The sequence below is a fragment of the Neoarius graeffei genome, chromosome 13 (assembly GCF_027579695.1).
Source record: "Neoarius graeffei isolate fNeoGra1 chromosome 13, fNeoGra1.pri, whole genome shotgun sequence".
Lineage (NCBI taxonomy): Eukaryota > Metazoa > Chordata > Actinopteri > Siluriformes > Ariidae > Neoarius > Neoarius graeffei.
In genome coordinates this window covers 72683389-72698050 of record NC_083581.1, presented here as the reverse complement: position 1 = coordinate 72698050, position 14662 = coordinate 72683389, and the positions used below count along the sequence as shown (strand labels likewise).

General features: G+C 43.1%; 2 protein-coding genes across 2 annotated transcripts in view; one reads left to right on the top strand and one right to left on the bottom strand.

Moving 5' to 3' along the window:
• The window catches only part of zgc:153867 (uncharacterized protein LOC337226 homolog), a 339132-nt gene that overhangs the window by 239166 nt on the left and 85304 nt on the right, over positions 1-14662 (bottom strand). The window lies entirely within an intron of this gene.
• Positions 7791-14662, top strand: part of c1ql4a (complement component 1, q subcomponent-like 4) — a 28931-nt gene continuing 22059 nt past the window's right edge. The window contains exon 1 of the mRNA XM_060937002.1: positions 7791-8333. Within this exon, the coding sequence (XP_060792985.1) occupies positions 7797-8333 (537 nt within the window). The 5' untranslated portion in view covers positions 7791-7796. The remainder of the gene's footprint in view (positions 8334-14662) is intronic.

The following is a 14662-nucleotide window of genomic DNA, read 5'->3' as shown; positions in this document are numbered from 1 at the left end:
AGAGTATAAAAGTATGAAAATACTGCAAATACTGATGCAAATACTGCCCATTGTGTAGTTATGATTGTCTTTAGGCTTGCCATCCTTCCACTTGCAAGTGGTAAGTGATGTGCGCTGGGATCACACACACAGCGGCTCAGTCCCGAATCACTGCTCGTGCGCTATACTCGCGCGCTCTGTGAGCTGCGCAGGGCCGGAGTGCGCACCCTCCAGAGGGCACTCGCTGTTCAGGGCAGAGTGATTTGGAGCGCAGGATGCCTGCGGAGCCGAGTGTATCCGTGTATTGGTGTTGCTGTGTGCACGCGAATCGTTTTAAAAACATTAATCTGATGATCCGCTGATACGGTCTAATGTAAACCCCACCTTAGAGAAGCTATAAAACTGACCTTCCTTTGAGCAGATTGAGTTTCTGGAGCATCACATTTGTGGGGTCGATTAAATGCTCAAAATGGCCAGAAAAATGTCTCGACTATATTTTCTATTCATTTTACAACTTATGGTGGTAAATAGGGCGGCACGGTGGTGTAGTGGTTAGTGCTGTCACCTCACAGCAAGAAGGTCCTGGGTTCGAGCCCCGGGGCCGGCGAGGGCCTTTCTATGTGGAGTTTGCATGTTCTCCCCGTGTCCGCGTGGGTTTCCTCCGGGTGCTCCGGTTTCCCCCACAGTCCAAAGACATGCAGGTTAGGTTAACTGGTGACTCTAAATTGAGCGTAGGTGTGAATGTGAGTGTGAATGGTTGTCTGTGTCTATGTGTCAGCCCTGTGATGACCTGGCGACTTGTCCAGGGTGTACCCCGCCTTTCGCCCGTAGTCAGCTGGGATAGGCTCCAGCTTGCCTGCGACCCTGTAGAAGGATAAAGCGGCTAGAGATAATGAGATGAGATGAGATGAGATGGTGGTAAATAAAAGTGTGACTTTTCATGGAAAACTCAAAATTGTCTGGGTGACCCCAAACTTTTGAACGGTAGTGTATGTCATAAAACGCAATCACAAAACATAACTGATATGATAGTGTAGAGCACGAGTGTGTTATGGGTGGGCGAAATTGACATTATTAGATTTGTGTGACAAAAAGGCATGACTGATCCCTTTAGCACAGATTTCCTTGGTTTTAATGGACATGAACGTGTGCGCCTGTGAAATACGTGAAAGCAATCTACGGCAACATTTTTATCAAACAAGAGCAATTTTGTTCCATGTCATATGAACGGACGTGTAAAAAACGACTGCAAAACCACACCCCTCGCTCTGGGGCTTAACTGAATTCATAGCCTTGAGACCATCGTGGTGGGAGACGTTCTTCAGTCTCTCTCTCTCTCTCTCTCTCACACACACACCCACACATCCATATATGCATAAGGATAGGCGATGATGAAAATGGGGGGCTAATTTAAACACCACAACTCTGTAATAATCCATGCTACCCCATGCCCTTTACCTCCTTCGGTGCCTCTGGCTTTTATAAACAGCACTGTGAAACATTAATTAGTAGTGTAAAAATCAGTTAGAGACATAAAGGTATGCATGGCATGAATAAGCACATCCCATGACTAATGGGCTGTTCAGGTCACACATCACTGAATAGGTGTTTCGGTTATAAGCTGACTATGACCTGGCGCTATATTTATGTCTTTGCTTTCAAAATATATCAGACGGGCCAGTGTAACAATTCAAACTAGGGTTCATGGGCTTAGCAAATATGTAAGGGGCGTCAAAAATGAGCAAACTCTGTCTTCAAATAATTCAAATCAAGATGTCTTGCTAATTCAAGCAAAATGCAACTTGCTAACTGAAATCGCAAAGGAGAAAATGCAAGAGAAAAGGGAGGACAGGGAGAGAAAAAGATGGAAAGTGGGGAGGAAAATGAGGGATAGACAGTTTTGAGACGTGCATATTTCAATATTAATCAGCTCAGTAATATTTTAACAGGCACTAAAGATCCAATTCTCACTATATTGCCTGTGACTCCTGGCAATGATTATGCATCCATAGAGGCCACAACTGTACTGGAGTAATGTGTGTGTGTGTGTGTGTGTGTGCATGGACGTGTGTGTTTATACATGCGGGTTTGTGTGTGTCTGTGTGTCTAATGGAACGGACTGACTGACCCACAAAGTGGTAGTGACACACCATTTAACTCAGACCGCAAACACACACACACACACTCCAAATCTACGTGTCTGTTGAATCCCCTAAGACCCAAAGTCACTCCTGTCTCACCACTCATTATTTGGGTCGAAATCTTCCTGGGCTTCTCTGTCTTCTCTCACGCGCCCTTCTGCATCCATTCCTCCTGACACTGGTCACATCTGAAAGATGCAGGAGGGGTTAGAAAAGAGTCGTCAATATGTATTCACCCTGCTCCCACCTCTGCCATTAAACTTTAAAAATGCAGATGTGTGATTAATACTGACAGGGAAGAAGGGAGATCGGAAGAGTTACGCAGAATTCTCAATTGAGCCGCACAGAAACTCCATATTTAAACACAGTTAGTGGCAGCCCAAAGACACGCTGCATGCAAATGTACACACGCCACAATTATCGATGCACAATTACTTTCACACAATACCGCCTACCATGACTAACAGTCAGAAGATCATCTCACCTAATTAGGTTATTAGACATATATATGAATGAGTTAATATTTCACTCTAAAATGGGTTGGAGAGTAAGTTGGTGTGTGTGTGGGAGAGAGAAATGAGTGGGGAATGGCATCAGGAGACAAATAATGGCTTTCAATGAGAGTTTGAGGAAAGAAGGTGTATTTATTTTATTATGATGTTTAAAGGACTGTACAGAATGCAGGATTATATGCAACTGAAACGTGTTTTTGTGGTGTGTGTGTGCGCACACGCGCATGTACTTATTACATATTGAGGACCGGACTACGTTCTTTTTAGCAACAGAGTTAGGACATTTTTGGTTAGTGAGGACATTTTGGCTGGTCCTCACTTCTTCAAAGAGCTATTTGACGGTTAAGACTTAGTTTTAGGGTTCAGATTAGAATGAGGTTTAGGTTACGGTTTGGCGTTTAGTTGTGATTTTTAAAGTGCATATCCTGGACCAATTTCGTGTTGTTGTTTTTTTATATGAAAGCATGTCCCTTTACACGCTCATCCAGAAGGGTAATTTTGCACAAGGCCATCTGTCTACAGCAGAAAAAAATAAAATAACAAAACGCGTCTGGAAAAATCCCAAGGGAGTCTGGAGCCAGGTTCGTGACGTCACGTGCGGATCCGCCAGCAGGCTGCGAGAGCTTGCATGGGTTCAGTGCACAGTCTGTGTAGACCAAGCTTAGCAGCTAGCGATTTTGCATTGAAATATGGAATTGTCACCTGAGCTTCTAAACCCATGGATTCATGTATCAATGCTCATCTATCTATTGTTACATAAATCATATTTTTTCTAATTACTATTATGTATTTGTATATTTCTTCATTTAGAAAAGTACTGGCTACTGTTGGAGAAAGATTTCATAAGCTACACGCATGGAATCGGCTAAGCAGGGTTGTATAGACATTTAATGTGTTTGACAGGTCCCAAGATCTCAAGCCCTGACACGCACATCCCTTGATACATGTGAAGTAAGTGCATTATCGCCCAGCGCTTTCGTGCTGTTTACTTTAAATAAATAACATTATCCGTGTACCACACAAAAACGGGAACACCTAATTTAGAGTATAGTTTCTCATTTCTCATCCTGGCAACAGTCGACTTGTGAATCGCCGATTTTCTTGGTCTTTTTCTCGGCTCTGCTTTGGTCCTCGGTTTCCGGGTGCCTCGCACGAAGCGCTCCCATTTCCCTCTCATTGTCCGGTCTTTTGGAAAACGATGAGTACTAATCCCATCATGATTGGTGTTGCTACACCCTCCTACGATACATCCGTTAACCATTTTAATAATTACATGATAATGTTGAAGAAATTTGCAGAAAACCACCAGGTCGTTTTCTCATAAACAAACCAGCGCTGACGTAGGATTCAGAAGGAGGCGTCCCGCACGCGACGTCACGAAAATCAATGTTTGCCGGGAAATCCAGATGCCAAGATTTTTCAGAGGCGGACCAATTCGCCTCAGATGGCTTGATTTCAACTGAATTTTTCTGGTATTGTGCAAGGTAAAAAAATTGCACAAAATGCAAAATGTGACAGATATTTGATCAAAGTTTAATATAAAATAGGAGAATTACATTGATCTTGCTCCTGAATTTACCCGTGATATACCCTTTAAGGTTAGAGTAAGGGGCTACAGAATGCATTATATCAAGTCAAGTCAAGTTTATTTGTATAGCGCGTTTAACAATAAACATTGTCACAAAGCAGCTTTACAGAATTTGAACAACTTAAAACACGAGCTAATTTTATCCCTAGTCTATCCCCAATGAGCGAGCCTGTGGCGACGGTGGCAAGGAAAAACTCCCTCAGACGACATGAGGAAGAAACCTCGAGAGGAACCAGACTCAAAAGGGAACCCATCCTCATTTGGGCAACAACAGACAGCATGACTATAACATTAACAGTTTTAACATGAAGTCAGTTTCGTTGATGTTATAACTCTTCACTGATGGAAACTTGAGCGCAAAACTGTTCATGACAACTGCAGTCCTAAAGTTAGCAAGTCAACTGTAGTCCTCAGCCATAAAAGCGTTACTGTAAGAGTCCAGAGCGTCCTCCAAGTGTGACTTTCAACTGTCCATATGGGGCCGTCCTCTACAGGAGCGATGTCAATGAGTGTCCCCATAAAGATAGAATTAGGAGAGAAAGAGAGTGTGTCTCCATGTGTGAGGTCTTTTAGACCTCATTAGTGAAGGACACTGAAACCATTGTGCTCACACACACACATTCTTGTACTTCTATCTTTATGGGGACACTCACTGACCTAATGCCTTCCCTAGCCCTTTAACCTTCACCATCACAACTCGCCCCAACCCTTACTCTTTAGGGTAACAGCCCTATGAAGAAGTGAGGACCAGCCAAAATGTCCTCAGTTCCCAAAAATGTCCTGACTCTGTTGGTAAAAAAAACATATTCCGGTCCTCAATATGTCTCACACACACACACACACACACACACACTCCCCTTGAAAAATACTCAGTGTTTCCAAATCCACAACAAAGATGTGTTGCTCTTGTTGAGATCAATCTTTGAAAAGAAAGAATTTAAAATTATTTTCTATAACAGATATGTAAACAGATGAAGCTTACAGATATGAATTTATCTGTTCACATGTACATTTGAATAACAATTAAACTGGTGATTTAGAAAAGAGAGAGAGAGAGAGATTTGGAGGTGAAGGAAAGAAGGAAGGAAGGAAGGAAGGAAGGAAGGAGGGAGGGTGAGAGCAGATCGAAACGTTGCTGAAATCTCACAGGTGTTGGAGAGAGAGAGAGAGAGAGAGAGAGAGCTCGACTCAGTGCAGTCCACTCAGACCAGCTTCGGCTAACAGGCTAAAACATTACATCGATTCAACTTTGAACTTTTCTTTTTTTTTTTGTAATTTATTTCCCTGAAGAAGAAGAAGAAGAAGAAGAAGAATTACTTAGCGACAACTTTAACCCTTTTCACTATTTCACTTCATATTTTTTTCATTTTTGAGGAAATAATGTCAATTTTTCTTCATTAGAGACCGAATCTGTCAGATATGAGATAATCACGCTGCAGTAAGCTAAAGCTAACGCGGGCGAGGGAGGAGGGGAAAAAAGTCCACAGGAGGTGAGCGCGCTTCCCGCGCTCTGCGAGTGAGGCGCTTTCGTCTGTGCGCTCGCGTGCGCTCAGTTATTAACGGTCACTGCTGGGAATGAGCTCCAGGAAAATTCAGTTTCTCAAATAGCATCGTCATCATCAGAGAGAGAGAGAGAGAGAGAGAAAACGGACACCTTCAGACGGTAAGTGTTTTGAAACTTTTTTTTTTTATAAATACAACATATGTTGTTGAACGTTCGAAGTTGCACGTGACGAAGCAGGGTTGATAACTTCACGTGCATCACTTATATACACACACACACACACACATACTGGAGTGCAATGCAATGTTATGCACGATGGAATATAGCAAGAAGGTTCTGGGTTCGAGCCCAGTGGCCCTTTCTGTTTGCAGTTTGCATGGTCTGCGTTGGTTTCCTCCAGAGTCCAAAGACATGAAGTTAGGGTAGCTTGCTTATTTGTTTTTGTTTTATCTGTAACCGCTTATCCCATGCAGGGTCGCGGGGGGCAAGCTGGAGCCTATCCCAGCTGACCATGGGTGAGAGGCAGGGTACACCCTGGACAAGTCGCCAGCTCATCGCAGGGCTGACACACACAGAGACACAAACAGCCATTCACGCTCGCGGTCAGTTTAGAGCCACCTGCGTATCTTCGGACTGTGGGAGGAAACCCAGACAGACACGGCGAGAACATGCAAACTCCACACAGAAAGACGCTGGGTTCGAACCCAGAACCTTCTTGCTGTGAGGCACCAGTGCTAACTACTACACCACCGTGCCGCCATTAGGGTAGCTGGCTACTCTAAGTTGTCCATAGGTGTGCATGGTTGTTTCCCAAGCCCAGAAATGGTAGGGTTGCGTCAGGAAGGGTATCCGGCGTACAACTGTGCTCCAGTTAATACGACAGGTGGATCAATAGGGTCCACATGGACCCCGACCTGGCAATAGTGCTCGACAAGGGAGGAGGAGAAGAAGAATGACGTGCATAATAATAAAGTTTACAAAAATATGCATAATGACGTGAAATACATGATGCATACACTTTTATACTGGAGTAGAGTGTGTAATGAGGTCTGTAATGGAGTCTCATTTGATTTAATCCTTTATTTATTTGTTTGTTTCTTTCTCCAGTTATGGATTTTTAACGTTGCTCATGAAAAGACGGGATCTGTCTCTGAATCAAGCCATTTTCATAATATTCTAAGACATCAGAGACTTCTTGCTCAACCCAAATTCACAGAAATAAATACATCTTCAGAGCGAAAGTACTTCCTGGACAAGAGAATTCCAGAGCATCGGTTTTACTTCATTTCTCTACCAGCGTTGACATTCCCACATCCTAAAGTGAGCTCTTGATTTCATGCGTAAGGAGACAAAAAGTAGTCCTGTGACTACACAACCTGAAATGCAGCCAGTTTGACAGTTACGGCTACAGAGGCTCTTTTCTGAGCTGCGAGACAACATTCTTACTGATCTGTGATTACAGAGAGCCTTCAAGAAACTTGGGTGTCCTGGAAGACGCTGGACATAACAACAAGGCTTATAACAGGAGGAATGAAAGAAATGAAAAGCAAGTTAACTTCAAATGAAGAAAATTTATACGATAGAAATACTACAGTAATTGTTGTGCATAGTATTGCAGTAAATCTACTATTGTAAGTGATCCAGAGCTCACTTTTGTGCATCTTTGTACGCTTTTTCTTTTCTCCTGCCCCTCCCTCATATTTTTAACTGTCACTCTTCGGTCTCTCTTCCTCTCCTCCCCATAATCCCTCAGCACCATTTCCTCTCTGTATGCTCCACACTCTTCTCAGTCTGTTCACCTCATCCATAAATTCATCCATTATTCTTGTCCCCATTGCTCTTATCCTTCTTTAGATATCTTTGCTGCTGGCTTTCATTTTTACACACAGAAAAAAAAACCCCTCAAAAAACCATAAACCCCCTTTTCATACTTCCAGTGTGTGTTTTTCTGCACCACACCATCCACACTGGCGGGCACCATTCCGCCAAAAGGAGAAGAGGACTTTCTCGCGCTGGCCGCCTCCCGGCTCAGCCGCCGCAAGCGCGTCATTGGGGCGGCAGTGGGTGTGGCCATGGTGCTTATTCTCTTGGTCGCCATACCTCTGTTGGTCCACAGCACCAAAGGGGGTGGAGCAGGAAGTGCAGGAAGTCATTATGAAATGCTTGGCAGTTGTCGCATGGTCTGTGACCCATACACCCCATCACAGCATGGCCAGGAATTGACATCTGTCTCACCGCGGCCTCCTGAGATCACAAGCCGAAGAGGGAAGTCTGGATACAGAGGGCCTCCAGGCCCCCCGGGTCCGCAAGGACCCCCTGGAGAGCCTGGAAAGCCTGGTCCACAAGGACCTCCAGGACCTGGCCCAAATGGTTATGCGCCCTCCATCTACACACCGAAGATTGCTTTCTATGCAGGCTTGCGGAAGCAACATGAAGGCAGCGAAGTGCTCAAGTTTGATGATGTGGTCACCAATGTGGGCAACTACTATGAACCCACTACTGGCAAGTTCACTTGTCCCCTCCCTGGCATCTACTACTTCACTTACCACGTTCTCATGAGAGGAGGAGACGGAACCAGCATGTGGGCAGACCTCAAGAAAAACGGACAGGTGAGATCATTTTTATTAAACATTTGAGGAGTTTGATGGGAGAATTGAATGAGGGACAAGTCTGTGAAAAGTGGTTCGTTGACTCGTGAGTATTTCTGTCCAGCTTGCAACAATGACTATGTTGGTATATATTGTATGCAAAATTTACACACCTTTTTCATTTCACAAAGTCTTCAAGATGTAGTGCCTTTGTTCTACTATTCCTGATTGTCCGGTTGCTCACAGTGCCTTCTTTTCAAACACACTACAGAGGTTCCAAGGTGTTGGCATTATCAAAGGTGGGACCTGGCCCAAATGGTTAGGTACCCTTCTTTGTATCTGGTGTGTCATCATGTTTCCGAAGTATCAGGATTATCCATATAAGAATACATCATAGTGCACATGGTCCATAACTGCTGATGTTGGTGTCTCTAAGCAAATTCATAATTCCATGCAAATTGTGTTCTTTTACATGAAACAACTGAGAAACAACATTGCAACTTGGTGGTAAAATCTAATGAGACGATTTGCATATTAGAAGACAAATCCATTTAACACATCTAAAGACACATTTTAACTGCAGGTGCAGGAGCATGTGGTTAAAATCTCATCAGGACACAGTCCAGATGCAAGAGGCATGAAACCAGCTGGTGTTTGATAATTGTAACATATGGGTTATTAGCTTAACAGAACCTAGATAGTAGTGTGACGTATACCTTAGATAAGGCGATAAGGAACTGTAATTTTAGTATTTTGACCTATAGCTTTCTTTTACTATTAGTGTTTCTGTTTATTATTGAAGTAAACAATAGAGTCTGTGTCTCCTGGAAAGATGCGATGTATCAGTTGAGTGAATGGTGGAGATGAGCACCTAGTGTTTTCCTTTTAGTGCATTGACTCAGTAGTGTAAGGAGCTACATGTACGGTATGTGTCAAAGAATGAGGAATCAGCTAGTGTACTTGATACAAATGAAAACTCTATCTACATGGCCGAAAGTATGTGAACACCTGACTATCACACTCATATATGAGCCTTTTTTAAAAACTGTTGCCATAAAATGAAAATGAAAGCACACAATTGTACAGAGTGTCTTTGTATGCTGTAGCATTAAGGGTTTCCTTCACTGGAACTAAGGGGCCCAAATATGTTCCAGCATGACAATGTCCCTATTGAGCTTCTCATCCAACATCAGGGCCTGACCTCTGGCTACATGAGAAATGCTCACAGCCACATTCCAAAATCTAGTGGAAAGCCTTCCCAGGAGAGTGGAAGCTATTATAGCACCAAAAGGAGGGGGGACCAGCTTTGGAATGGGATGCAACAAGCACATGGGTATGATCATGAGGTGTCTAGATACTTTTGGCCATAGAGTGTACCTTACGGTTGGGCAATATAATGAAGTAATGTCAATGTCATGATAAATTATGTCACAACAGTGTTCACTGAGATATTGCTTGTAATGTAATACAGTTTGCAAGCATTAATTAAAACTAACTTAAGCTAATTTGATAAACATTTGTACTGAAGGCGGCACGGTGGTGTAGTGGTTAGCGCTGTCGCCTCACAGCAAGAAGGTCCTGGGTTCGAGCCCCGGGGCCGGCGAGGGCCTTTCTGTGTGGAGTTTGCATGTTCTCCCCGTGTCCGCGTGGGTTTCCTCCGGGTGCTCCGGTTTCCCCCACAGTCCAAAGACATGCAGGTTAGGTTAACTGGTGACTCTAAATTGAGCGTAGGTGTGAATGTGAGTGTGAATGGTTGTCTGTGTCTATGTGTCAGCCCCGTGATGACCTGGCGACTTGTCCAGGGTGTACCCCGCCTTTCGCCCGTAGTCAGCTGGGATAGGCTCCAGCTTGCCTGCGACCCTGTAGAAGGATAAAGCGGCTAGAGATAATGAGATGAGATGAGATGAGATTTGTACTGAATCTTTAAAATTGAGATGCAAACTGTAGAATTTGTTTTTTTCAGTATAACTAAATGGAGTTTTTCATATTATTTGTGCAGCACTATACAAAATGCAACACGCTATATTCTGATACATTGTGTATCATAGAAAAGTCTTGGAATATCGTGGTATGTCATATTGCACACCTCCAATATACAGCTCTGGAAACAATTAAGAGACCCTTTCAGTTTTTTCTTAAATCAGGATCTCTATGTATGGCAGCCATTTCATTCCAGTGTCTCTGCTGGAATTCCAACACAAGCACACCTCATTTACTTAATGAGGTACCAATTAGGTGATCACCTGTACCAAATCTTATTTAATGAGGAAAAGTTTAAAAACCACTGCTGTGCTCTACACTATCCTTTTGCAATAGGACCAGCTTGGATGGCGAAAACAGTGCTAGCAGTACTTTAAATTGAATTGGAATACGAAAATATCTGTTCATCATGCCAAAAGAGTTAAAAAGAAAAGTTTTGAGTGAGAAAAAGAAGGGTTAAATTCTGGCTTTACTGTCAAAGGGATACAGTGAGCATCAGGTTGCTTCCATCCTCAAAATTTCAAAGAGGGTAGTTCATAAGAACAAGGTCAAGCAACAGACACTGGGGACAATAAAGTTACAGACTGGCAGAGGGTGAAAACAACTCTCCACTGACCAGGATGATGATCAACTCCTTCGAATGTCACCCAACAATCACAGGATGGCATCAAGTGACTTACGGTACAAAAAGAATGGCAAATGGCAGCTGGGGTTAAGTGCACGACAAGGATGGTTCGAACCAGGCTCCTCCAGGCAGGGTTGAAGTCATGCAAAGCTAAAAAGAAGTGCTTCATCAACAAGATCAACTGCAAGCTACTGCTCACTTACGTATACCCCCACTCTCAATTATATCAGAATGCAAGCAATCGAAGGAATAGGACACTTATTATGAATGTTGACTTCAACAAATAATGAACCCTGAAACAAGTATGTAAAGAGCAGTGTCTCTCCCCAGGTATCTCAAATAGCATCCTGGTAAACTGTCATTTTGAAATAGCATTTTGCTTCTTGAAATAGCGTCAAAATCCACCCTATATGTTTCGTCAATACATTCAGTCGATAAACAGGAAGTCAGTGTGCAACAGATCTGAAAATGGTGTACACGGTATAGAACCCCAAGCTGAAGCTCGGTACCAAATATCAAGCAGTTGTGATTTGTAGTTGTTGAGAAAAGTGTTATGAAAATTTTGTAAATCCACGCAATAATGTTTCATAAATACATTAAGTCGGTAAACAGGAAGTTGATGTGCGACAGACCTGAAAATGGTATACACGGTATCGAACCCCAAGCCGAAGTTTGGTACCAAGTACCAAGTGGCTATGATTTGTGGTTGCTGAGAAAAAGAGTGTTTCAGACGGACGGAGATACAGATGGACAGACAGAGGTAAACCAGTATAACACCCCCTTCCTTCAGAGCAGGGGTATAATGAGAAGCAAAGCAGAGCCAGGCTGAGGTTTGCTAAAGACTACAAGGATTGGACCATAGAGGACTGGAATAAGGTCATCTTCTCTGATGAGTCCAATTTTCAGCTTTTCCCATCACCTGGTTGTCTAGTGGTTTGACGGAGACCTGGAGAGGCCTAGAAGCCACAGTGTCTTGTACCCATTGTGAAATTTGGTGGAGGGTCGGTGATGTTCTGAGGGTGCTTCAGCAAGGCTGGAATGGGGCAGAGTTTTGTTTGTGAAAGACACATGAATCAAGCTGTGTAGAAGGTTACCCTGGAAGAAAACTTGCTTCCTTCTGCTCTAATAATGTTCCCTAATTCTGAGGATTGGGTTTATCAGCAGGACAATGCTACACAGCCAGGTCAATCAAGGTGTGGATGGAGAACAACAAGATCAAGACCCTGTCATGGCCAGCCAAATCTCCAGACCTGAACCCTACTGGAAACCTCTGGAACGTGATCAAGAGCAAGATGGATGGTCCCAAGCCATAAAACAAAGCTGAGCTGATTGAATTTTTGCACCAGGAGTGGCATAATGTCACCCAAGAGCAACATGAAAGACTGGTGGAGAGCATGCCAAGACACATGAAACAAATGAAAGCTGTGATGTCGGGGTTATTCCACCAAATATTGATTTCTGATCTCATGCAAAGTTCAAACATTAGTATAGTGTTGTTTAAAATTGAATATGATCTTGATTTTTATACTTTATTCAAGGTCTGAAAACACTTCATCTTTTTTTGTTATTTTGACCAGTTGTCATTTTTTTTGCAAATAAATGCTCTAAGTGACAATATTTTTATGTGGGATTTGGGGGAAATGTTGTCAGTAGTTTACGGAATAAAACAAAAATGTTCTTGTTCCTCAAACACATACCTATAAATAGTAAAACCAGAGTTTACCAAAAAACTGGTAATTTTGCAGTGGTCTCTTAATTTTTTCCAGAGCTGTATATGTGAGACGGTGGCATGGTGGTGTAGTGGTTAGCACTGTTGCCTCACAGCAAGAAGGTTCTGGGTTCGAGCCCAGTGGCCAATGGGGGCCTTTCTGCATGGAGTTTGCATGTTCTCCCCGTGTCCGCGTGGGTTTCCTCCAGGTGCTCCAGTTTCCCCCACAGTCCAAAGACATGCAGGTTAGGCTAATTGGTGGCTCTAAATTGACTGTAGGTGTGAATGTGAGTGTGAATGGTTGTTTGTCTCTATGTGTCAGCCCTGCGATGATTTGGTGACTTGTCCAGGGTGTACCCCGCCTCTCACCCGTAGTCAGCTGGGATAGGCGAGAGCTTGCCCACGACCCTGCACAGGATACGTGGTTATGGATAATGGATGGATGGATGGATGGATGTATATGTGAGGGCTCCCTCTGGTTTCCTCCCACTTCCTAAAAACATGCCAGTAAGTGGCTTGGCTTTGTTAAATTACCCCTACAGTAGATGTGAATGTGTGACATGCATGCGGTGTCCCAACCAGGGTGCATTCCCAGTGTTCTTAGTATAGGCTCCTGATCAGTGGCGGCTGGTAGTCTTTCAAACAGGGGAGGCTGGTCGGTTATGATATTTCCAGATTTTAAAAGAAAAAAGAAAAAACAGATCAATTTTGCCCATACTCTTGCCTCTGATCTGGCTGATTGTTGGCAGGGTCACAAACTGTGAAATAACAGGTTCTTTTGGCCCATTAGCCTACTGTCCAATATGCATGATGGTGGTGTTGGGGGGGGGTATATTTTAATATTTTATATTTTAAAATTGTGGCATGTTGTTTAAAAATTGATTATTGAAAGCAGCTCTTTGTCAGGAACCTCAGCAGTAACAGCAGAGTGTTCTGGAATAGGCACAAGCACTGACCTTGGGGAGCCAAACACAGAGCTGGGTGCCACACATTTCATTCAATGACACTTTCCCTATATTTTACTTATTTTGACTGAGAAATGTTTTATTGACAATTTTGATAACCCTTCACTTTTAATCCAGGTCTGTAGTGTGAAATGTTCTCGGCTGTGTTTTTGTTTAAAAATGTTTTCCAAATTGTAGCTGTGTTTAATTCATATCCAGAAAAATATTTATTCCAATATAATATACTCAGCATAAACATTTTAAATAGATTCTATATTTTTGGTCCATCCATGACATATTACTAAAGTAGCCTATTTACTGTTGTTGATGTGGGTCACTTGCTGTTAGCCAATTCACTTTCTCGTACCAGGAGAGCTGAAAGGAACGAGTATTATTCCCTACCTTTTTCACCAAGTCAATTTGAGGCGTTGGTCTACCCTGCTCTTTAATTTTAATTTTTTCCTCGAAAGGAAGACTGGCAACTGGCTTCGCCAAAATTAAATCAGCAATGCTTGGCATCCGTGGGCAGCTTTCTTGCTAGCTGACTAGCCCCCTCAAGTTCAAGTTCAGTCACCCAAATAAACGAAATTTCTGGAACTAAGATAGCAAACTTGACAACACTATATTTACACTTTATTTACAATGAAAATATCTACAAACTAAAAAAGCTGGTAGAAACCGTATGTAATGAATGAAATCGAAATGTAAGCTGATCTCTTACAATACACCACAGCACTTGCAAATCCGCATGGGACTGAACTGAGATTCACCGCTGCCTGTCTATAGTTGAAACGAGCTGTCAATCAAAGAAAATATCCGGCCGCTTTCACCAATCACCAGTCTCCTCGCTGAAACTGCCATGTCCCTCCCACTGTGAGGCTGGGAGTCCGTAGGCGGGCATTTTCGCAGTATTTGTCCAATAACCGTCTTGCATTTTGAGATTGAAAACCGCAGAGCTCCCAAATGCCATTGAAGTCCACTGAGGCTGGGAGTCCGTGGGCGGGCATTTTCGCAGTATTTGTCCAATAACCGTCTTGCATTTTGAGATTGAAAACCGCAGAGCTCCCAAATGCCATTGAAGTCCACTGAGGCT